Here is a 25583-nt window from a genome sequence, read left to right as displayed (position 1 = left end):
CATCTAGGTACACTAACACAAATGCTCCATAACATGTTTTCTATAAAAGCTGTCCAAGCCAAATCAGGCCATTATCCAGATACCAGCACACAACAGTGTCTATTCTGCTGTCTCAGGACTCTGCCCTCAGTGACACTTGAAGGGGCTTGACAGGATTATGAGACTGTTACTGTACTGAAGTACCAATCAGAGACTTGACTCACTTGACCAAGTAGGTGATGGCTCTAAATTCTGTGCACTGTATGGACTTCTATATAACTGTGCCACAGTTTATATGTGCGCAATCAGACCTAGGGGTTTCCTTTGACAAAGAAGGCTGGCATTAAGCCTCAGACTTGGGGAACACATCTCAGGCTCTGTCCATTAGTACAAGATGATAAAAATCAAATGTTCTCCTCCCAGCTAAAAGCCCACTGCTCCATGTTTAGCAATGTCACCTCCCTCAACATCTGTCTTTTTCCCAAAGTAAAAGCAAAGGATCCCAGGAACCAGCCCAGAGCAGCTGTGGTAGAAAAGGGGTGTGACACAGCCCTACCAGTGACAACAGATGTTATCACCTTGAATCCTTTCCACAGCTCTGGAGCAGGGCAAGTGGCCTCAGGGATGGGGTACCCCTGCTAGCTCATGAGAACAAGCATCCTCTCCTCCCAGCTCTCCCCCTGTAGCAAAACCTAACCAGTAACAACTGCTGTGGGTGTCTATTTTTTGGTCTCATTGCTGAGTACCAGAGCAGGGCACCTGGGCCCCTGGCAGTCCTCTTACCAGCAAACCTGAGCTCTTGAGAAGGGTCTACCCAGTAAGAGATCTGTCAGCACTAAACTCCCTGCAAGCCCCTATGAACATCCCTGTGAAAGGAAATCAAAACACATTAAAAAAACTGAATGTGTGGTTTATTATATTTAAGATGCTATTTGTCTATAGTGTTTAAATATGTCTGTCACACAGTTATCAGTAAATGAGTGTAATTTTACATGTTCAGTATTTTGATACACAGTACAGGACTACAAGTGTGGTAAAGGAGCATGAGAAATTAAGATTTCCTTGATGCACACATCAAACCTTGCAGCACCACTTAAAAGCTCAGAGTAAGGACTCAAAATGCAGTATTACAAGCACTACTAAATCAACCAAGAGACATATCTATATCAAACATTAGAGAAACAAAACAAATGACACAAGGGTTTAATGTTTAAGATTTGATACAGGATTAAAATACTAATATTTTTAATGTCCTGGCTTCAAATTAATAAATATAAAAACAATATAAAAATATACACCAGTTGATAAAAGGATGCACTGAGTAAGGTTAGGAAGCTAAATTTCACTTTCAAACGTATGCAGGTATGTCTTTAGGGAGAGGATTTCTGTGTAGCTGCGACTGGTCTTTCGGAAGAAATCCAAGCTAGTGAGCTGTTCTATGTCACGGACACGTGCAGTGTGCATCTTCAGAAGATCTTCAACCCACTTGGATTCATCCTCTGAGCTCTGGGGGGAAAAAAGTTTTAGAACAAGTCTTGTCAAAAGTCATCTCCAAAAGCAACTTGTCTGCGCATTTCTTTGAGGTTTGAAGAATCTCTGTGCCTTATTCAAAAATAAATAATGTAAATGAGTTCCAAGAAAATAAATTTGACATCTAACATGCAAGATGAATCCTACAGTTTTATTTCAGGACCCATTTTGTGATGAGGTTGACATAAAGACCATAATCATCCAGAAAAAGCTAGCCTTGAGTTGCAGGTGTTTCAGAAGTTTTTAGAAGATCCACTGGTCACTCCACGTTTTTTCATCTCACAGAAAGAACTCCATATTAAACACTTTTACATTACCAAAGCTGAAACTCTAGGCTATCTGGCTTTGAATTCTACATCTACACATTATTCTCAATTGACCATCACATCATCTAATACAGTAATATTTTAATCTTTCCATTTTACTTTAGGGGACCTTTACAATTCATTACACAGTTGGGACAATGGTTTATATGGGTACCTAAAAACTCTTGTGATTAGAATATACAACTCTTGTTTCTATCACTCCTGTGATAGAAAGAGGAATTTCACAAAGCATTTCATGATACAGAGAAAAAAAAAAAAATCAGGAAGGTTATGCTGCCAGAGTGATTTGGGTCAGGTTATATTCTCTTAGGGGATAGCTGCTGCCTCGTGCCTTGTGCCAGCACCAGCACATGTTGGAGTGTTACAAACTAAGGTAACTTGCAAACACGTCAAAAAATCAGCCCTGCAAAACACTGCAGTGAGTGGCTGTTTGTGTGCCTTAAACAGCCCAGCAACATGTGCCACGAGCATTGCACCCAGGCCTGGGGATGGCACGATGGGGATCAGACGTGGGAAAAGGACAAAGCAAACAGGACTTTTCCCCCTTTGGCCCCTCTGGCTGGTGCCTCTACACCACTGGTAAGGAAGAAAGGAACAGTAGTTTGTATCTCAGGTATTTAGACTTCATGTGTGTGACTTGGAAATTTTGCTGATAAAAATCTATTTCTGGGCTTATTCTTGGAAATGAACCATTTCCTGACTGTCTCAGCAATGTCCTCCTACCAAATGATCCTCTCATGGATCAAGACTAAACTCCAGCAATGCCAGAGCCTATCCAGTGCAGTTGCTGAGCCACAGACCAGGCAGTGGGTCACTCAACAAAAGGCAGGAGGGTGAGTGAGATCGTTTGCACAGAGAGGACACAAAGTCCCAGACAGACCACAGCTGGCTGCTCTAAAGCAAACATCCATGACCCAGTCAGCACCTGTTTGGTTCAAAGCTCTCAGACCCAAACCAGCTTTCCTGACCATATCACTAACAACCTGAGGACCAAAACCAGGTCTGGAACAAGAAAAGAAAGATGCAAATTAAGAGTGAAGAGGAGAGAGTGTGTCCTGTTCACTCCCCTTTGCCTGCAGTGTCATGCTCCAGGGATGCCACCTGGCAGCATGTGGCCATGGGAAGCCCCTGCTCAGCCTTCAGCCTGGCAATCAGGAGTCATGCCTCAACAGGGTTGTTAGTGCAAATGCAGCCACTGTGACATTTTTGCTTTCTTCAAGCCTTTCTTCTGAGCAGGAAATCTGCAGAGCTCAGAAGGAAGTTATGAGCAAGCTTCAAAGCTCACTTTTTTTTTTTTTTTTTTTTTTTTTTTTTTTTTTTTGATACAAGCAGTTTGCAAAAGATCTGCAACATGGATAAATCACAGGATGGAGAGGCTTGTTTAACCTAGTTTGGCAAGACAGCATTTGCATGACTCCAGAAAATCAATCAACTAATCTACATTGGTTTTTTTTTGGTTTTTTTTCCAGTCCACAACTGGCCTATGAAGCCTCAGGCCCAGCAGCAAGGATTTAAATACAGAGATTGACTAACAAAGTATTATATTACCACATAACAACAAATGAAGTGTATACATTTAAAATGACAATTTCCTCCAGCTTTATTGCTGAGTCTCACCTCAAATATAAGGAGAGTTTTAGGAGGTAAAAGTAACAATTGAAAACATGGAGATAAATAGAAAAAGGTGATCAATTAGGAGGGCTAACCCAAAATCCAGTGGAAAAAATACCAGATATTCTGCACAACAATCTCTCTGAGTATCAGTTGGAAAGCTGAACATTATGCATGTGGACAGGTGGATGAGGAACTCGCTTATGATAATAAATTAAAATGTTTTGCTGAAGGAGAAAACAGTGGTCTGGAGAAATTTTCTAGTAGTTTCTAGGGTTCCTTCAACTTTGGTCTTAGAAAGTATTTTTGTAATGTTTTCACACTCGCTTGTGCCAAGGTCATTAGTTGCTAGCAAAAACCCCAACAGTTGGGAACTCCTGTCAATGCAGAGGAAGACTGGAATAGCACAAGTGGAGGACGCAGATGTAGGAGCTTCCAGAACAGCATGAAATTGGGTTATCCAAATAGACTGACAGAAGAGAAGGACCTGAGTGTACCAGTTGTGCATGAATGTGAGCCACCATTATAGCACAGCCATGGAAAAAGCAAATTATAGGTAGTATCAGAGGAGTTGTGTCCAGTGGAAAGAAAACCATTTTCATTTTGAGATCTAAGCTACAGTACTTAATCTCATTCATGATCCAGGTGAAAAAAAAGATTGAACTGGATGAGATGCATAGTAAGTCTACCAACAGCCTCATCCTCTCTTTCAAGAGCAAAAAAGATCCTGGGTCTTCCATGAATAGAGAGAAGTTATTTGCCTTGAGAATCATTATAAATCATCTCTAGGGTAAATCCCAGAGAAGGGCTATTTAAGACATGGAAAAATGTCGACACAAGAAAAAATGGCCATAACCTCACCATGAATAAACACAGTTTAGAAAAGGAACAAATTCAGAGGAGAGTAGTGGTGTTCTTCAACAGCTGTGTGAAGAGAATGTGTGTATAGCTAGAGCAGAGCAGAGAGAAAGGTAATATTTCTTCAAATCTTAAAAGAAAACAGTGGAGAGGTTAAGGTAAAATTCCCATATTATCCCATGCATTTCATCCATGAAGTATGGTGAGGTTTTATGCAATCACTTCTTTGAACAAATAAGGTGGAACATCATGTGTGAAAGTAAGGCAGATGATGGATTTCAATGGCAAAAAATTGCCTAACTGTATTTTCATTCAAGAGCAACATTTAAATATTTTGGAGTGCTTCTTTGCTACATAAAAGGCAATATCTGCTAACGACCTTGCAGAAGCACTGAAGTTTCTCTCAAACTGTAAATACATACACTGTATGTATTTACAAGTAGCATGACCTACAGAGAAAAGAAGCCTGGCTTGAAATATAAGAAATCAAAGACTAAAAGAGGCCATTATTGTAAAGAGCTCATAAAAAAAAATTTCAACAGTTTAAGAAAACTATGATGCACAATGTAAGGAGGAAAAAATAAATTACTTTGTCATAAAATTAAATATGGTCAGACTTACAAGGGCAGAGACACTAATAACTGCCAAAATAGTAATTTCCAGATCACTAACTGGATCTTGATTCAGAGAAAAGCAGTCCAGGGAAAAGCCACAATGCAATATATGTAGGACTTTCTGAGACTTCTGTGGAAGACATCTCTGCCCAAAAGAGTGGAAATCCAAAGAGGGGAATGCCAGACCTGCTCAAGAGAGAGGGATACTGCTCCAAAACCATGGGTTTAAAAAGGAGGCCCTGAAAGCAAGCAATGTTTGATGCATGAAAAAGGAACAGTGTTAAAGGTCAATTGTGCTCAGAGTTGGAATGACTATTTCTGCCTGTAGCTGGAATAGAAGTCTTAACTTTTTTTGCCAATATAAAATTTATAACATTAATGTGTTCATTCAGGAAACAGTTGTTTGATGAGTGAGAAAGAAACAGTGTTCCAGGTGAATTGTGTACTGAGTTGGAATGACTATTTCTGCCTGTAGCTGGAATAGGAGTCTCAACATTTTTGCCAATACAAAATTCATAACATTAATGCGTTCATTCAGGAAACAGTCTCCTGGCAGCCCATAGTGAAGCGTCTGTGTGCAGGAATCCACACAGCTGTGTAATGGGAGAACAAGTTCAGGCGGAAGGACAAGTCTAAATACAGCTGCCTGGGAGCTCTGCTGTCCTCTCAAAGTGCCAGAGCCCACGGGAGACCCAATGCCCTCCTGCCACACAATCAGCTGCCAAGTCTGCACTTTCTGCAGAGCTGACCAGACCAAAGCCTTTGTCAAGATTCTTAGAGTAGAGGATCTTGCATCCTAATGGAAGGCAGAAAAGAAACCAGTAGGGTGTTTGGCCATCTCTGTAATAAGAAGCCAAACTTTCCCTTGAATCAAGGTGTTCTGGAAACAGCAAGAATTGGCATTCTGCCCTTGGCAGCTAATAGCATATACTTTTAATACTGTGTGGGTTGGATGTAATCATGCTGACTGATGAACCCAGACTGCCATAGCAGACAGATCGCATTGTACTGCAAATGGAAACTGACCTCCATAAAAACATCAGGCTGGCTGCCACTACAGTATGCTTATGTATACAGCCTCCCTAAATCTGCTCTGAAGTTACACTGACAAAATGTAGAATCCTACAGGCAAAAAACAATACTGCGAACCTACCGTATGTCAGTCCTTCCAGACAATTTTAGGTGCAGTAATAGTTCTATATTTTTGCTGCTGTCATGGAGGAACTGCTTTTGTCTAATGAGCTAATGACACGTAACAGAGACACTACTCTGTGCTTCCCATTCAAGACATTAGTGAACACTTGCTTCTAATGGTAATGGGTTTTCACATGTCCCAGGGACATGTTTACCATGCGGCTGCAGCAGGGCAACCCAACTTACATTGCAGCTTTCATCGTTGTCAGGCCGGTGGGGAAGGATGTATGAGAGGACAGAGAGAGGTCCATCACACTTGTCAGCTGGCTGAGTGAAATCTAAGCAGCTGGTTATGATGGCATAGTAATGCGTTGGAACAGGGATTGCACTGCCTTCCACAAACCTGGGGGAAAAAAGCAAATATTTATCCACAAAGGATGAGCTTGTTTGGAAGAAGGTTACACAAACAACACGGTCATTCCTCTCCTACATGTGAGGACACACATACATTGTTGAGATGTGTTTGATTCCCGAGCATTATTGAAAGTAAGCATCCAATTAGCTCACACTGTGCTACAGAAATACCTCATGCAGTGCTGAAAGGCTTCTTTCAGTTCAGAGACTCAGAGAGAACGCATTAGTGAATTAACAAAAGACTTGAGCATGTAACTCAATAGCACAGCTCTTAAGTTCTGGAGAATTTTAGAGACAATAGACTGTGTAGAACCTAATTCAACTTCATCTCAAGCATGAAAACAATTTCAAACTCAAGGTGAACAGTTAACTGCTGAATTGTCATTTCCTTATTTTTACCACTGTCCTACCAACAGGGGCATTCAGTCCCAATAACTTTAGAAAGTGCTAGAAAATTACATCTCCTCACAAAAAATTAAATAATGTGCAGGTAATTAATTGTTTAAGATGAATTCATCATTAAAAGAAGCAACAGCAAACCACTTTAAAGACAAACTCTTACTGTTTTATTTTGTCAGGTGTGTCATGTAAACCATCGTAGTCATAGTCAAAGATTGGTCCACTTATAACATTGACTCCATTTCGTTCAGTGGCATACCTCTTCACCAAAACCCTTTGGAAATAGTTCCATACCTCTGTGGGGGAAAAAAAACCAAACCAAACCAAACAATCAATCAAAAGTAATAAAATAAAAAAAAACCACCAAACCCAAAACAAACAGAAAAAATCCAACCAAACAAAACCCCCACAACACACCAACATTTGGCTAAGTCAAAGCATGTCAAGATTATAAAATTTTTTCTTCCTGAAGATAAAAATCCAGGGGATATTATTCATATGACAGTAGGGGAAATCAAAGACTAAGCATTACAGAGTTACTGCAGCTTCATTCAGTTTTGTCAATAAAGCCTATTCAGACTTCTTTGTTCTCTGTTGATTTTTTTTCCCCAACCAGTGATAAAGGAAGTACATGGTACCACTCCCAGGCTGGCATTGCTATAGGCCTTGCACAGAGATTCTGCTGTTCCTTCACCAAGCTGGAGAAACAGCTATTCACAGGTTTTTGGTATCTCTTTAAACACTGCTTTTGTCTTTGTTATCTGCTGTGGGAACTGTGTTGGGGTAGTGTGTTTTGGGGGTTTTTAATAATCTTACAAAGGATACAATACTGTAAATTAAAAGCTAAAACCAAATATTTTAAAATAAATACAAAGGTCGTTTTCATTCCATTAAATTCTCCTTCAATACAACGTTTACCTTTTAAACTAGTGCCATCAAGGATGACCAAAGTCATGTCATTACAGCAACCTTTGGGAAGATCATGATATGCTTTCTCCCACCATGTCCTCCTCAACAAGTTAAAATTCTCGCAGAGATGGAACACACTGGTACTTCTAGTGATATAATTCTTTTAGTTCTTTTTCATTTTAACTAACAGAAGTGTGGGTAAACAAAGCTTCTCAGACTTTTAAGAGTTTAACACTTGTCTTGCCAGCTCAGACCATTAAGTTAATGGTTCTCTAGAGCTGGTGACAAAGACAGCCTTAAAAATCCCCCTTGTACACTTTGTTCTAAGACTGCTCAGTCCACATGCAGTCCCAGCTGGGGCTGATAGCCAGGGCTTCTCTACCAGCAATGGTCTAACAAGAACCTCAGCCTAATAATTTGACAATAGCACTCCTCCAGTTGCTCACTCCTCCAGTGCATATGCTTTAACAATAAAACAGCCTAAATAGGAAGGATTCCCTCTTGCCACATTGCCTCGAGTTTTGTGTCTAAATCAGATCCTAGCTCTACTTCCCACTGCAACCACATACAGAGCAATACTAGGGCAATGAGGGGCCAGCCCAGAGGTATCATTTTTGGAGCTCCACAAGAGCAGGAGCGGCTTAAGCCAGTCTCACAATGGAAAAGGTGGACACAGAATTATTGCCAGTGGGGATTTGATGGGACGGTGATTTATAAACACAAAGCAGAGAAGGCCTCTGCAGCCAGCACTACCTCCAAAGCCAGCGCAGCATAACACTGTCACCTCCTATTTAACCTGCAATGGGAAAAGATCCATATAATGAGCTTATACCTGGCTCTCAGCACTGCAACCTGCACACATGGAGTGGTTTGAAATTCCCCAGAAATGACGATGGTACCAGAATTTTTTTGGTAAGGAATCCTTCACCCAGATGTGATGAAGAAGGCCACTAGACAAAATGAGCTGCTAGAGGGTAGTTGTTCTCCTGTGATTAGCATTGCAGCCAAATACTTAGATTAATATTAGCATTAAGAGCATTTTTATGAAGTGATTCAGGAGTGGGAAATTCCCAATAATTTTTCACTCTTTAATCAGTCAAGTGCTTTTGCTCAAATTTCCAGCAAATATCTCCACTTGGTCCTATATAGAGGTTTTTCAGTTAAAAACACTCTTTTCTGGTTAAAAAGAAAAAGGCTCCCATAGGCTTTGATGTTTATCCAAACCTCTCTGGCCTAAAATCTGAATTGGAAATCTCACAACAGGCTCTTGAGATTCTTCCAAGGCTTGTCAATTCCTGCCAAACCAAAAATGCCACCAGAATAGCCCGACGGTTTTCCTACCTCTTGGCAAGACTAGAGAGAAAATGGATAGGCAGACAAAAGAAATGTTAGTAATATAACCCTGCAGCACTGAAAGTTTCAGACAGGTTTAAATCATCCCTCATTTTCCATAGATTGGTTTTCTCTTCTTTTTTCTTTATAGGCAATAAATATGTTCAGTCTCCTTCCAAGGGTATGGAGAGAAAAATAAAATGCAATCACTTGTCCCTGAACTACAAAATACTGAGGGCATACTCCCGGGCTTGTGCACACTCTCAGGCTCCTGTTGTTGCCTATTTATGTTCTGCACTAGCTTGGGCCACAGACAAGAGAATCTGAATGATCTTACAGGAAGTGAATTACTATGGCATAAAGCACAACTAGCAGACTTATAGCATGGCTGTGCCCTTACCTTAGCCCAGCACCTAGGAAAAGAAACCTTTTTTAAAACTTGAGCCTTTCCTGTGGTATTTTGCCTGTCCATATCTAGCACTATACAGGTGCCCACAGACAGCTGCTGGCTACAAGTAACTGGATTTTATGTTCTAAACTTCATCTATCAATTCATTCCATAATCCAACACAAACTAAAAAAAACAAAAACAAAAACAAAAACAAAAACAAAAACAAAAACAAAAACAAAAACAAAAACAAAAACAAAAACTTGCTGGTAAAGAGAAGTATAGCCATGAAAAGAGCACTTACTTTTGAAGGCAGGATACATTGGAATGATATTTGTTATTAGAAAAGCATCATATTTTGCTTCTGCAGAGGAACTTAATTCTGAAAACAGGAAAACAGAAAAATACTAATAAGACGAAAAATGAGAATTTCAGAGAATATAAAAATGTTTTGAAAATGGCATGAGATTAACAAAAGGGGATACTATAATCTAAACAGCAATCTGAATGCTATATTCAGAAGTGCACACTACATACATAAAATCTGTCTTTAATGTGACAGCTGAACATGGAAAAGAAGAATTTTATCTTTGCTTCAACAGTCAATCAGTTCAAAATGTTTTCATACAGCTTATCTATTTTTGCTGTCTTAAAAGACAGAGAGCCCTGCAGTCTTTTATAAAAGAGCCAACATTTTCTTGGGAGAGGAGTGTGAGATTATCTTTTAGTTCTGAGTGAACTTCTGCACCAGTAATTCCGTTTCAGAAATCTACCATAAAATATATCAGCCACTGAGTGAGGAAGACAGAGCAATGATGTTCACAACTGTGAGACAGTTGTGCCCCTTCAACATTTACTAATCCCAGAAGATCATTGATTCAATACTGAAGCAAAGCAAGTGCATCAGGAGAATTGAGGATGCTTGTTTACACAGGTTTTCTACTATCACTATTTCTATAGGATGGTAGAAACTTTTACAGTATTCAAGAGTCTAATTTGGATTTATAAATTAAAAATATGTTTATCTTACTGGTGTTTGAAGTAAAAAATATTCTGTTTATATCTGATAGGGTTTGCCTGGAGTATGTTCACACCAAAGGTTTTCTCCTAACAAAACAAGAAAATTACAAAATCCCTAGGAACTAAAAAGCTATCTAAACTTACGAGGAGGGAAAAGGAACCCATAGGAGAGCTGTTTGTCTCCTCTGTAGGCGGCGCAGCTCTGGCTGTTTCCTGGAGAAATGCGGAGGTCAGGCCTCACACAGCTGGCCAGGTGCTCTGGGACACCAGATACCTCTGCCTGCATTGAGGAACATGGAGACAACAAAAAAAATGCAATTTCAGCTTTTACAGGTAAAAGGAAACTAGGTCATACAGTTGACAGACCACACAGAAGGCCTGGTGTTTGCAGTAAAATAAACCACTTGGCTGTACAACCAAATCTGCTCCTGCATTGCTGCACAGCCCCTTCTTCAGGGAGCAGAAATCTCCATGGGAGATAATTCAAATGAAATTGCTCATAATAAAACAAACCCCATTGAACAAACCTTAAAATTAAAATTAAAACTGGAGAAGAATTACACAACCCTTCCATCCTAAAATTCTTCTCTCATAAAGGAAATAAAAGAATTTGGGCATTGTTTACAATGGTACTTGACATAGTTTCTAGTGGGGAAGGGAAATTTTAGGACTTCAAGAACACAGATATCAAAGAAATTTCCCCAAGATTTTTAAAGCACTTTTCAAGAATAGAGAGAACACTAACCTGTTTGGAAATAGTGTAGGATGTCCAGAGAGGCATCAGGAATGTTTCACTGTAGCCACTTTCAAAGTCATGGTGATGCAAGATATTGTATTTTGTGCGGTACAGTACTGCAGGGCGTCCATATAAAAGATGCTTCTCTAAAGATCAAAAGAAAGTAGATTTACATTTATTACTGAAAATCTTAAGCATGAAAAAAAAAAAGGGAGGTTGGCTTTCCATCAGATGTTGATTTTTCAGTGATCATTAATGGGATACTGACCCTAAGTAACTACTAAGGAAATCTTTTGACAGAGAGAGAAAAACAACTCTTCAACTGTTCTGGCTGGAATCCTCATTCCAGGCTCACAAACACCCTTTGGGATTAGAAGTCCCTTCTACACTTGAAAGCTTGTTTGTGTCACAGGATGGAGAGAGGATGTTTTTCCAAAAACTGGAGACTCTTACAATCTTTATGTCCACATGTCAGTCACACATGAGGTGATAAGCACTTTTTTTTCATAGCTTTAAATCGGTCCCCAGTCTATCAGTCCTGCCACTCTTCAGTGGGCTTTCTCTCCTTCCTATGTTTTCTGTAAAGACTGTCCCAAAAGGGAAGCAAAAGTGGTCACTCACTAAAAGAGTGTTTTTTTCCCACTTGGCTGATACAGATTTGTTCTGAAGACTGATGAGCTATTTTTTGTCAGTAATATCAAAGAAACATACCAAGAAAAAAAAAAAATCTTTGCCTAACTTCAGCTACAAAACAATGCCTCCAACTCTGTAAAAACACCCTTCTGTCTTGTTGATATGGCTAAATGTCCTTAGATAACTCTGACAAGTTTGCTTATAAAAAGGCAAAAACATTGAAAAATATAAAAGAAAAATAGATTTCCTGGATAATCTTGCATTGTCCTGTGCAGCTCATTGAATTTGATAACCTTTTAGCAAACACACTTGGCTTGCTTTCGGAAATTAAAACATAGAAACAAGGAAAGTGGTCTAGCACAGTTCCCAGATAGGCATTTAACCTAAAAGAAAAGGGCATGTTTTATTAGAGCTTGAGTACAAAGAGAGGATGTTTTTATAGAGCACAAGGAAAAAAGTAGGAAAGGCTTAGTCTAAGGACAAAGATGATAAACTTGCTTTATTCAGGAGAAGCTGAAGTAATCTTTTTCTTCTGCCTGTGAATAACAACACAGTGCACCATGTGGTAAAGTGCACCATGAAGTAAACCAAAACTTGCATGAAGCAGAACTTCTTGTTTAAATAAGGACACATCATGCCATTTAACAGAGGATTGGCAAATGAGCAAGTGCAACTGGTTTAAATGCTTACATCTTAAAATACACCAAAAATACTATTTTTATATTACTACAATGAAGAAGAATGAAAACCAGAAACGAAAATAAAGATGTTGAGATTTGAACTACAACAGCGAGAGTGTTTTTTCCTTATGCCATAAATTGCCACAGTGAGGAGCAGCTCTTCATTAATTGGGAAAATCAGTTTAATAAGATGAAAGCTGCAGAAAGGCAATTTAATTCACAAAGAAGGGGAATAAGGTCACCTTTAGAAACTAAAGGATAGGCTGCATTGTCCATTAACAACAGAGAAAATGAAAATACCTTCATAGGGGAATTAAAACAAATCTTAATCATCTGAACAATGCAATTTGAGGTACCTCAAAAATCCATGTCTGAACTGAAAGCTTCAGAATTTGCTAATTTGGACAATTGTTATGGTAAGGGAAATGCTGTGAATTGCTATGCTGAACTCGATCACCACTGTGAAAAAGAAAACTCTGCTTTGGTGAGCCTTCAGTCAGTAGTGCTGCTCAGAAAAGCCGTTCCCATCCCCTCTCCTCTGCTCCTATTGCTCCACTTTATCCTGGACCACGGCCCTGATGAAGCTGGAAGTGCAGCCACGCAGGAGTCAGCACTGGCACACGGCAGGAACTATTGCCCAGGAGAGCTGGGAATGCTTTCTCCTGGGAGTAACATTGACTTGAACACTGAGGAGGAGCAGAATGTCGCTGAGCAGGCTGAACTAGCAGAGTATTTGTTTCACTGTGTAACTTGCACCTTAAGTGCCAAACATTAAGACTTAGGGATTGTCAAAGTAGCTTGGCAACCTTTCCACGTGAAATCTAAGCCGGGATAACTATGGTAAAACGCAGCCCACAAATAGAGTCTGGTTTCTTCCCCATTTACAGCCTGTAGTTGAACAGAGTACTTCCTCATGCACCCTCTCCTTTCCTCTTGTCTCTGCCTTCACAGGAGCTTAAAACTCCTAGAGGTGATGAAATGGAAGAGTTAAAACTTGCATTACTTTGAACTATGCTTTAGTCTTGGTTCAGCAAAAGGTAATGTGTACTCTCAAGTGAGCAGCACTCCATCTTGCCCACAAATCTCATGTGTGTCTGTGGGCTACTTTGACAGCTACTCAAAGACAGTTTACTACACGTTAACTGAACCACACCAAGAGTTGCTCTGGTATTAATGATGCAAAGTAATTTACAAAAGAAAATGAAATCAGCTTTCACTAACTGAAGCAAAAGGCTCTTACCTTCTGTTCCCTTGACGTGAAAGCGCTTGTTGAGTTCATCCAACTTGTTCTTCTCAAGAACAGAAAAAAAAGGAATGAGATTAGGACCACTGGAGCACTCTGACATTTTGTTTTACTAGCATCTAACAAAACAAAACTAGTGCTATAAGACAGTGAGGATTTTCTTGTCTCTTGTTCTACAAAAAAAGTAATTCTCCAAGGGGGCACAAAGTCTTCAGAGGGACCTGGGGAATTCTTACAGATCAAACACTCTCAAAAGAAATAAAATGGCTACAACTTTACCAAAACTACTGCTAATAGTGGAGGCTTCCACAGATCCTAAACACCTACCTTATCATCACATGTACATCCTATATCAAAATCTGATGCAGAGGGTAGAGCTACAGGATACATTGGTTTAGCAACTTCATCTGGCACAGTTGGTTTATAAACATTGGCTCTCAGTAGGTGATTTAAACTTCCATGGGTGCCATTATTGGGAGCAGGCTTTAATCCAAGCAGATCTATGAAAACACCAAGGAAAAATGAATGGTGGTTAGACTCCAAACATGTATTCAAGCAGCAACTCTATCCAGCCAACATATTTATTGGTAATACTGTTTACATCCACAGCAAGTTAGTGAAAGCTTTTCATGTAATAAAAACAATGATTTTTTGTCCAAATCATACAATTGTAAATGCCACATGAATAGTATCTTTGCCTTTATGACAAAATGTTAACCTTCATCACAACACTGGAAAAGTTTTATTCTAACTACTGCTTCAGCTTCCAGTGCAAACCTACGGTTAATGTGCTGACCTCACACTAAACATCTGCAATACAGTGATTTCTAAATAAGAGCTAACTACCCCTAGGTATTACATGTTTAGGGGGGAAAAAAGTGAATGGCATCTCTGAAACATCTCAAAATTTTATTGCGAATTACACTTTGAAAGTTTCACTGTTCTAGAAAGTCAGTACTAAAGAAAATACCCTAATAAATGTCTGTATACATTGTCAGATTCTTTTTCATGGCTTCAGTAGAAATTTAGGAAACAATCATATCAGGAAATGCCATAGAAAACTAAGTGATCAACCTGAACTGCTGCATGAGACATGCAGATACAGAAGCAGTCTCTGAACAGGAATTTCCTTCCCAGACAGCTGAGATGTGGACACCACACATTTTAGAGGTGTCCATTTGATCTCTATCAAGCTGCAAACATCAAAACTATAGTAAACCTCTTTATTGGCCAGCTCCAGAGCAAACTGAGACCCCTGAGAAGTGCCTTCAGCCCTCCTGGCAAATGCTTGGGGAAGGGGGACTAGGAAAAAAACACAGAGAGTAAGTCAGGGCATAAGCTTATGGCTACCTTAATGAAGCCCTGTTAAAACAAGTTGCTGCTTTTGCAATTTCTCAGGCAGGCGGCTTACCACACATGACGTTGTAAAGTTCAATGTTTTCAAAAGGAGGCACTTTGGTCTTGTACTTGAATGTAGGGCCATAACCTATAAAGACAGTCTTTAAAAAAAAAAAAAAAAAAAAAGAATAGCATTAAAATTTAGGGGGTTTTCACTGAATATTTACAGAGACCTTCAATGACCCTCAAAGACATTGCTCATACCTGCATGCTGTTTATCTTGTTGTCATAGCCATGGTCTCCATGAAAAAAACATTTTCCTGTTGGTTTCTTGTAAACGTCCATGGCTTTCCTAAATTAAAAGAGTATTAGAAATTTTCCTCAAAGGTGACTGACCTGACAATATCCTTTGGGGCAGGAAGAATAAGTTTACAGGGCTACGCATTGTTTATCCTTCATGAGTAGCAGTAGTAGGGACTTGCAAGCTTATACAGCATCCCCACAGTTTCTCCCTCTACTCCCACCCTAAGAAACAACTCTCATTATTGATAAAAATCTTAGTATCTATTATTTTCTGAGGTTTTCTCAGATCACATAATCTCCTGCAGTCTGGAGGTGTTGGACCACACTCTTCCAGTCCTCAAAAGGCCAACAGAGGCTGCTCAGAAAGCACTTTTGTGATGTTACAATGCTGCAAATGTCATACAATACTATAAAGTGTTTTCACCTGTTTGCTTTCAGCCCAATAAACAAGAACAGGTAGCAGAAAAAAAGGTGAAAAAAGAAAGATTTTCATGAAGACAAATAGCAGGAATAATAAATGCTGTACCCACAGGAATGCTAATTATCAGCTTGTTATTGTTTGTTTTTTTTACAAAATATGTGGAAAAATAAGTATTGTGTCATAGGAATTATAATCACCAGCTTATTTCAGAGTACTTTAATGCAGTTTTACAGGGCCATGTGCAGGGCAGAGGACCACATTACCCTACAAATTAATTTCTTCATCTACAATAAAATAATGCTCAGTCAAAGTTTGATTTTGGCCTTATAAATTACTGGAGTTACAGATATTAGGGTTGTAATGACCATTTTCCTCTAACTATCAATTACAGCTACACTAATGAATGAATTACTGGTGAATGAGATCTCCGAAAATTAATAAAAAAGGCAAAGAAAGACTGATGTAATTAATAAGAAATTACTAAATGTAAATCAACCTGGGCAATCCCATCCATTCCAGTAAAACTCTTAACACTAAAGTTTACATAGACCTAAAATTCAGAGTGTGATTCTTTGAAATATACATAACCCCAATGAGGCAGCCTGCCAGCAGCCAGTGGAGTTATGCAAGAAAGCAAATGGAGTTTTTCATTCATTGCTTCTGTGGAGTGATCCTTGCCTAATTCATGGAAAGATAAGCATGGATGTCAAAAGGCACTTACAACACACTGTGTGTTTGCCTGGCAGCTATATGGGCAAAAAATCCTGTCATAATCTAAAGCTCATAACAGAGCCAAAAGCTGTGTCATCTTCCAAGAAGCACTGAGTCAGATTCATGCAAAAAGACCCCACCATTCTCATATTACAATACATAACATGCGTCAAAGTATACTCAAATAGAATGCTGTGCACCATCCATAAACAACTACTCTTCTCCTGCTCACTCTGTATGTGTATGTGCCAACTGGTTTTTCCTCATTCAATTTTTAGCTGACTAATAAACACTGTCCATATTCCATAACCAAAAATTCAGTCATATGGCTAAGAGCAACCCAAATCCGAGTTTTTGCCTGAGCTAAAGCATCCTGGCTTTCTGTGAAATACAATACACTGCCAGCACAGTACCTTGATGGCCACCCTGTCACATCCTTCCACATATTCTCAGACATTTACCCACTCTGACAATATCTCTGTTTCTGTTCCATTCACCTACTAAACTCTTGTTCCCAAACATCCCCTCACCACATAAGCCTACTTCTTCCTCCCATATTCCCTGCTCCCCTGTTGGACTAAGCTTGCACATCATTAGAAAGACTTATCAGCTTCTACATTTCAGCTAATCAGTCAAAACCACCAAGCTGCTTGAGCAAATCAGTCTGGGTTTCTACCTTTTATGAAGCAACTGATTTTCCCACACTTGAAAATATTTTGTGTTCTCAAAACTCCTCTTGCTCACAGGGTGCTAACAGACAGGGCAATCCTAAGCATCCCATTTCCTCAGAAGACTGAAAATCAGGATGGAAGCAAAAGCAAGGATTTACCTTGCCACATGCCATTTACGATCCACCAGTAAATGGACATCCTCAATTCTTCGGTTGTTAGCATAGTGTAAGCGTTTGGGCAGGTGCTGTTTCAGGTAAGGTTTGAAGTGCTGGTCAGGCTTTCTACACTGAAAAATAAATGGTTACAAATAGCATGCTCTCAGTTAGCTTAAATGCACATAATACCTTTGACTACAGAAATCAAGCTGTTAAGGTCATCACTGATGTCTGGAAAACAAAGTGTACACTTAGAGTATGTAGTCCAGTCATTTCTGTGCAGTATTTACATGCAGGCAAGGCCCAGGGAGCCATTCAAAGATATATTTGGAAAGTTTCATTCTCGTGACAGTCTTTATGAAACCATCAAATAAAATATCACACATACTTAACTCACAGATGAAGAGTTTTAGTCTAACTGAACCAAAGCTTAAGTTCCAGCTGAAATCTGAATGCCCAAAAGTACACCTCATCTGCAGAAATATTTAAAGCCATCTGGTTACAAAACTTGGGGGGGTTTGTTTTGTTTTTTTAATTTTAATTTTAAACCCTTTTCTTCCATTAATGGCAAGGTTAGAGTTGAAGACTATCAAATGCACTTTTTCAGAGTCTTCAAATTGCTAGTAAAATGTTTACCCTAAAAGATTACTTTCCAATTCTGAGCAATGAATAAATAGATTCAATTCAGGGAGGAAAGACAGCCCAGAGATTCTGTCTCTGCACTGCCCAAAAAGATTATAAAAGCTACTAGAGCAGCAAACAGCAGAAAACATGACAAACATTAATCTGTGCTCATGAAGGGCACTATTTAACATTCTTATTTATAATAATGGTTGGTTGATTTTCCTGTCTAAAGAGTGAGAAAAGAAAGCTGAATAATGTCACAAATCAAGAAGTGAACAGTGAAGCATAGACAGATACCTCCCAGTCCTAAATACTTACTGTAAGGTTGGCAACAATCACTTTAGGGTCATCTGTTAAGCAAAGGTAAAAAAAATAGAAAATATTAAAAATTTGCAAAAGAAAACACAAGGTTTACTTAAGCATACTTCCTAATACTTCCCTGACCTTTACCAAAAGTGCTTTCTATATATCACAGAATCACAGAATCATTTGGGTTGGAAAAGATTTTTAAGATCACGTCCAATCCTTAATGCAACACTGCCAAGTCTATCACTAAACAGGCCCACAAATGCTCCGTCTTTTAAATACCTCCAGGGGTGGTAACTCCATCACTTCCCTGGGTGGCCTGTTCCAGTGCTTGACCATCCTTTTCATAGAGAAGATTTTCCTAATATCCAATCAGAATGTCCCCTGATGCAACTTGAGGGCTTCTCCTGTTGCCCAGTCCCTTGTTACCTGGCAGGAGAGCCTGACTCCCACCTGGCTCCAGCCTCCTTTCAGGAAGCTGTAGAGAGTGACAAGGTCTCCCCTGAGCCTCCTTTTCTCCAGGCTAAACAGCCCCAGCTCCCTCAGCTGCTCCTCATCAGACTTGTGCTCCAGACCCTTCCCCAGATCTGTTGCTCTTCTCTGGACAAACCCCAGCCCCATAATGTCCTTTTTTGAGTGAGGAGCCCAAACATGAACCCAAGATTTGAGGTGCAGCATCACCAGTGCCAAATACAGAGAGACAATCCCTGCCCTGATCCTGCTGGCCACACTGTTTCTTATCCAGGCCAGGATGCCATTGGCCTTTTTGGCTACCTGGGCACAGCTGGTTCATGTACAGTCACTGTCACCAGCACCCCCAGCTCCTTTTCCAAGGGCAGCTTTCCAGCCACTGTTCCCCAACCTGCAGGACTGCATGTGTTGTTGTGACCCAAGTCACAGCTTGGACCCAGCTGCAGGATCCAGAACTTGACCTTATTTAACCTCACACCACTGGCCTTGGGCCACTGATCCAGCCTGTCCAGATACCGTCCTGCAGATCAACACTCAAGCCCAGCTTGGTGTTGTCTGCAAACTAATTCAGGGTGCCCTTGATCCTCTCATTCAGATCATCAATAAAGGTATTAAACAGGACTGGCCCTGATACTGAGCCCTGGGGAACACTCTGGGCCCAGCTATCCAGAGAATATTTTACCCACTGAAGTGTGCACCTGTCCAAGCTTCAGGCTTCCAGTTTCTCCAAGAGAATGATACAGGAGACAATATCAAAGACTTTACAAAATCCAGGTAAATGTTATCCACAGAAGCAGGTCACTTTGTCATAGGAAATCATGTTGGTCAAGCAGGACCTGACTTTCCTAAACCTATTGTGGATGGGCCTGATCCCCTGGCTGTCTTGCATATGCCCTGTGATGGCTTGGTCACATATCGTTGCTTAGGTAGTGTTCTCACTGGTTTATAATCTGGGCCTTAGCTTAATACTTATTTTGTTTTCTGCAAACACATACTTTCAAGACTTTGGCTATTTTAATTTAAAATAAAATTATCCCCAAATACAATGACTTTCCTTGAAAAATTTTGAAAGCATACCTGAATGCAACAATGTATTCTTCTAGAAGGAGCTAGAGAAATATGTAGCATTTTTTGATCTCTTTTAACATTTGACCAATTTCATAGGCTACTGCTGAGTAAGAGAAAAGCCACAGTAAAATATTCAGGATTTGTCTTCAGGCTATTAAAAGGGCATGCAAGATGTAGAAAGGCCAAACCCAGTAACAGTCCATACTATGTTCTTCTGGGAGGTGGGGGAAACATTTTTAAGTCATGAGAGGAAAAATAGGCTAAAAGAACATTTTGAGAAGTGAAAATCCCTTATTCAAATGCTATTGGTTTTGTTGCTTAAGGCACCATCTTGTTGAGCTTAAAATGGGTTCTATTGCATCTCAAAATACAAGCTGCAGGCTTTTGCATTTCAAAGGTATGTTTGCAGTATTGAGAACAATAAAGAATAGAGAATTTTGTAATTTGCCATTTAAGGAAATAAGTCCCAGTTCTAAAGGTAAGAAACAGCTTCTTTGTTCTATGTTCAAAAAGTGATTGCAAATATTCAAACTAGGAAGCTACAGACAGAGGACAAAATAGGAAAATGTTATTGTGGGAAAACCAGTGGTATGACTCAGATGTCAGACAGACAAAATGATCTTTTTGAAACTTATCACCATTCATTCTCCAAGGAAAGCTTATTTTTCTCAGCAATTTGGGAAAACAAGATTGAAAGATCTTGAAAAAAACCCCCACTAACTTCTCAGAATTGAAATTTGTTCACAGTAGACTGTAGGAATTCAGTCTCAGGCTAGTCTACAAAATCTTTACACGCTCATCATATATTCCTTGAGCATAAACATCCAGGTAAAAAAGTTTATAGTAAAGTAAATGCATACACAATTCAGTATTAAGGATATTTTATCAAATTCTTATGATTTTTGCTATTATTCTGGAAGTATTTAATCTTCAAAGATGGATCTTCCATGAAATTTGTCCTCACCCAGAGCATATCTGAAGTGTTGTGAGGGAACACTTGGCTATCCCAGCTTTATGATCTTCCCCTCTATCAAAAGTTGTCACTCTTGGAAGCATATGGTGCAAAACCCACAGGTACTTATGGTTTATTTATGAGTTACACAGTTTACATAGTAGCTTAAACTGCTGCAAAGCCTCGTATGCTGAACCAGAGCAGTCAGGGTGCTGGCACAAGCCCTGTCCTGGTACTGCTGCCCTGGAGGCAAAAGGAGGGCAGCTAGTCTGAAATGCTTGAGATTAGAGTTAGTTTCACCAGAGGACCCTTGCCTGAGCCCTGAGAGCTATTGTCAAAGATTAGTTAATCTCAAACACTAAATCAGAGTAAACTAAAAGCATGGTTCAAAATAGCAACAAGTTTTACTGACAACATTGGCCCTGAATGCATGTTCTAATCTTCCTTATATCCTTCAACATCTCCAGTCTGTTGCTGTTTAGCAGCCCACATGACTTCTCATCTATGCCAAAAGTATGATAAAACTACTGAATTCAAAATTAACAAGTCACTTGTTTGCTATTAGCTTATAAAATGTACCAGATGCCTTTTTTTTTTTTTTTTTTTTTTTTTTTTTTAATATCCAAGCTGGATAGGAAGGAATATAGTTTAGTTCTCATTATATAAAGGGTACAATTAAATTAACTTACACTTTAGGTTATTGCTAGACCTAGGGCGAATTCGCCCTAAAGATCCAGGAAGCAAAATTATATCATCCACATTCGTCAGATAGTTGCTTAAAAATTCAGTTCTTTCACAAGTCGTGTCTTCCATCCCTACAGAAAGAAAATGTAAAATTAATCCTGAACCTTAATCCTGAAAATTAACCCTGAAAATAAACCCATTTTCCAGGACAGCAAAAAAGGGAGGCTCCAAACACCCTATGTATTATTTCCTTTTGGATGGCTAATCTTGTTCTTTACAACCATCTAATTCCAACATAATGCACTGGTAGGACTCAAACTAGGAGTGCCTGAGAGAAATATCAGTCTCAACATCATAGGAACAGTCACCACATACACCATGTGTGCACTGACTCAGCTCCAAATTAAACTCATGGAAAAATCAAAGTCTGTTTCTAGTTTAATGTACTACTTTAGGGATTATTTTTTTTTAAACAAATTATTTTAAGAGGAATAGCACACAAAAGGTATTGTCTCTTGGTGGTCTGTTCTAAGGCAGCCACAGATAAACAATTTTCTCTTGCAGTTATTTGTGGTGGGAAGGAATGTACTGCCAGCCACAGGAGATTCTCAGCACAAAACTGCCACCCCTGGAAATCCTTCCAGAGCCTTACCCTTCTCTACCCACAGCCAGAAAGGAGGCATATGCCATTTTATTGCTAATGTAGCAGTTCATGGGAGACTGTCAGGAATAAAGATCTAAAAAGAAGAGGGCCTTTGGTGGTATCACTAAAAAAATTATGCAAACCCATGTTTTCCTTTAATAAAACTTTCCTTCTCTTTTTATCTTTGCTAATATTTACTATTTCCTATATTGCAAAGTTTATTCTAATGTTTGAAGGAATAAGACGAACCAAATAATATCTGTGCTTTTAGGTGGCTACATCTGAACATGAAATATCTTTTTACCTTCTTCCTCCATTATTTTGATGACTTTTCCATCTAAGTCTTATATTTTGTAGATATAAGAAAGATATTCCAGTCTTTATTCTGATAGGATAACTTGACCCACTAATTGCCATGGAAATGCCTCAATCTAAAGTCCTAATCTTTTTATGTACAGGAGAACAAGGCTGTTAAATTTTTCATTCCATGAAAACTGACAAGAAGATTACTCTAGGTAAATTATTTCCCTCCAATACATCCAAAAAGAACTACACTTGGATGTGATATCAGAATGACTAAGATTTGAAAAGCTCTGAGTAAAGAAGTAAATATCCAAATCACTGTTAAGAAAGAGAAATGTCCCTCCATGACAGTTAACAGGTGAGCTGAATTGCCAGTCCACATCAACTGGCTTATTTTGTGAGAGTTAACTTCCAGAAAAAAAAGATGAGCACAAAAATATGTTAAATGGAACTTTGATTTAGGTTACCTATTATATTTACAGCTACATTGCTTAAGCACTTGTCTTCTGATAAATATTATGGTTTAAAATTTACCATGATCACCAACAAATATAACATTGACACATCGATGTAGTTTCAACTGTTTCAGTCCATCCATTAGTTGTCCTACTGTCTTGTCAATCTCTCTCAGGGGATTCACCATCATCTGTATAAATATTCAGAAAGAAAAAAAGTTAATTCTGTCATTGCAGTGCTCCTGCTTCAACACACAGGGGACCTTTGGCAAAACTCCAATGGGAAAATTATCCAGGTCAAGAAGCAAAGCCTTGGCTGAGCTGTTACGCCTGAAATTATTGTACCCTTTTTTTTGTATATCCACACCATGATTTCATTGTGAGAAAGCCCTGCTGAGATGTTGACACAAGAGCAAAAGGTCTTTATGGCTGATCTTAGGCCTCCCATGAACATGTACAGTTGGTAAAATAACGAGTTCATAGTAGAAAAACATATGTGACTTTGGGGTTCAGATTGTTTCTTATAGCTAGAACGCAGTGCCTTCAAAAGAAAACAATATTTTATGTGAATTGATTAGTCAAACAATGAGCATGAAATGAAGCTTTAAACTTGGGATTCACATGCCAAGTCACTTAATGAAATTCACTTCAAAGGACATCTGATACCGGGATGACAACACGCACGTCAGGCTCAGGGTGAGTGTTCTTCAGCTTCAGAGCCAAGAGTTTCCAATGGTTCAAATGACAGTTCTGGCAAAATTGCAGGCCCCAGAGGACACGGATACTGTACTGTGATTTCTTCATTTAAGTTCTTTATTAATTAAAACAAAAAAAAAAAAAACAAAAACCAAACAAACAAAAAAAAAAAACCACCCCAGTACAAAATAAAAAATGAAACAAAACAAACCTAACCAAAAACACACAAAAAAAACAGAAAAAAAGCAAGACAAAGGACTATGTTTTCAGCCTTAAAAAAAAATGAAACATTTTTTACCAGATGGCACAGAGAGGGGAAAAGTAAGATTTTAGGCAGAGGACTAATTTTGTTTTGATTTTGAGAAGAAAACATTTGTTGTTACTATATGACAACTCCTTCCTCACTTGTCTGATTTGGCTGGTTCAAGTATTGACAATAAAAAGTCCTCCCAATGACAAACAGAATGATAATAAATTCTGGACAAGAAAAAACTAAATTTCAGCAGAATTTTCTAAAACAAACACCATGTTAGTGTGACCCAGAAAGAGATGGTTCAGAAATTCTCCCTTTGCCTGAGTCATTAAGGGATAGATGTTAAATGAGTCTGCTAGGTTACGAGACAGAAAATGTCAGCTCCCATGTGGCACTATAAATACACAGAGAAGAGACTTATAGGAGAAGGAATCACAGTGGGGAACAGGACGAACAATTTCTGCAACATATGGAAGTGGTTCAGACAAAGGGTGAATTTTCAAAATATTTTAATTCAGAAAAGCCTAAGTAGTCACTTAGGTTAAAGCTTTGAAACCTTCAAGTTCAGAAAAAAGAAAATTTTCTGTTTCAGCATTCTTCCACTCTCCAAGAAGAAAGAGTTTCTTCTACAAATGGGAATTCCATATTTATGGAAGTCTATAAATACAGTCTGGAAATTCAACTTTAACTCAGAATCCAAAGAGTATTCAAGGAAGCTGGAAATCCAGACAGATTTCCCTTTAATGTTTACTTTTGTCAGCAAGTTTGAGTCTTCTTTTAAAAAATAATAATGATGATAAAAATATAGAGAAACAATAATTCAAGGATTTCAAGTGATAGATCTATTTAGCTACCCTCTTGAGCAACCTGACTTCCTCTTACAGCTCCTCCCAGATGTAACTTTCAAAGATTTATTGGCAAACAATAAAGTTGTTGCATAAACCTTTCTTCACCTAATATCAAGACTTTGGAAGACTGAACAGAATCATATCTTTCAAGATACATGGATCACTTGGATGGTGCTACAATAAAGAGTTTTGTAGCATTGTGAAAGTGCTGAGTGTGGGATCTGAAACATACTAAAACCAGCTGGATTCTCTCACAAGTTTTCCCATAGAAGTCTGATTAGAAGGAATGAAAAAAAAAAAAGAATCTTTTAAACTTTTAAAAAATAATTGGTAGGATCCATCCTGCACTGCATTTCTTTGCTGTCAAACAGCATCAAAAGATTAATTTGCAGATATTATGGCAACTATTACGTAATAGTAGGGGTTTTTCCTGAAACAATGGTGTCAAATTTTCACAGTAGACTTATCAGAACTTCTTTAGGGGTAAGGTTGGATGACCTTTTCATTCAGAAAAAGAAAGACAAAAACAGGAGCAACATATGAACATTTGTCATATCACTAGAATGTTTTTTCTGCTCTATTTCATGTCAGAAGGGTATAGCTTGAAATGGCAAATTAGCGAGTAATAGCAATATCATCCATAGTAGTTATTAGTTCTCCTCTCAGATAAATCTTAAAATGTTAAAAGTTCTCTGGAAAATTTCTAGGGTTCTAGACGTAGGTTTTTTTGCATGTCCCTGTCTGCCATGTTTTTACACTTAAATAATGTGTCTCAAAATAACTCTAAAGTTGAATTGCGCAACAAGTCAAAAAATATCCCCACAAAAAAACCTCTTGAAAAGAATGCTTATAGCCTCTTATAGGATACTGTGGAG

The 25583-nt window shown here is 38.8% G+C and overlaps 1 protein-coding gene across 9 annotated transcripts in view; it reads right to left on the bottom strand.

Annotated features, from left to right (window-relative positions):
* Nucleotides 1–873: 873 nt before the first annotated feature.
* ENPP2 (ectonucleotide pyrophosphatase/phosphodiesterase 2) overlaps nucleotides 874–25583 on the bottom strand; it is a 71854-nt gene continuing 47144 nt past the window's right edge. For 5 of the 9 annotated variants that reach the window (XM_056486053.1, XM_056486055.1, XM_056486047.1 and 2 more), the window contains 14 exons: nucleotides 22991–23102; nucleotides 21516–21641; nucleotides 18348–18379; nucleotides 17409–17536; nucleotides 15409–15496; nucleotides 15218–15305; nucleotides 14134–14306; nucleotides 13804–13855; nucleotides 11260–11396; nucleotides 10659–10794; nucleotides 9799–9876; nucleotides 7029–7161; nucleotides 6299–6455; nucleotides 874–1485 (listed from right to left, as the gene is read on the bottom strand). In XM_056486053.1, the coding sequence (XP_056342028.1) occupies nucleotides 1315–1485; nucleotides 6299–6455; nucleotides 7029–7161; nucleotides 9799–9876; nucleotides 10659–10794; nucleotides 11260–11396; nucleotides 13804–13855; nucleotides 14134–14306; nucleotides 15218–15305; nucleotides 15409–15496; nucleotides 17409–17536; nucleotides 18348–18379; nucleotides 21516–21641; nucleotides 22991–23102 (1611 nt within the window). In that variant the 3' untranslated portion in view covers nucleotides 874–1314. The remainder of the gene's footprint in view (nucleotides 1486–6298; nucleotides 6456–7028; nucleotides 7162–9798; nucleotides 9877–10658; nucleotides 10795–11259; nucleotides 11397–13803; nucleotides 13856–14133; nucleotides 14307–15217; nucleotides 15306–15408; nucleotides 15497–17408; nucleotides 17537–18347; nucleotides 18380–21515; nucleotides 21642–22990; nucleotides 23103–25583) is intronic. The other 4 variants (XM_056486054.1, XM_056486048.1, XM_056486046.1 and 1 more) reach the window with 1 other exon arrangement.

The sequence above is a fragment of the Oenanthe melanoleuca genome, chromosome 2, assembly GCF_029582105.1.
Source record: "Oenanthe melanoleuca isolate GR-GAL-2019-014 chromosome 2, OMel1.0, whole genome shotgun sequence".
Classification (NCBI taxonomy): domain Eukaryota; kingdom Metazoa; phylum Chordata; class Aves; order Passeriformes; family Muscicapidae; genus Oenanthe; species Oenanthe melanoleuca.
Note: the sequence above shows the minus strand (reverse complement) of the source record. Positions and strands in the feature narration are given on the sequence as shown.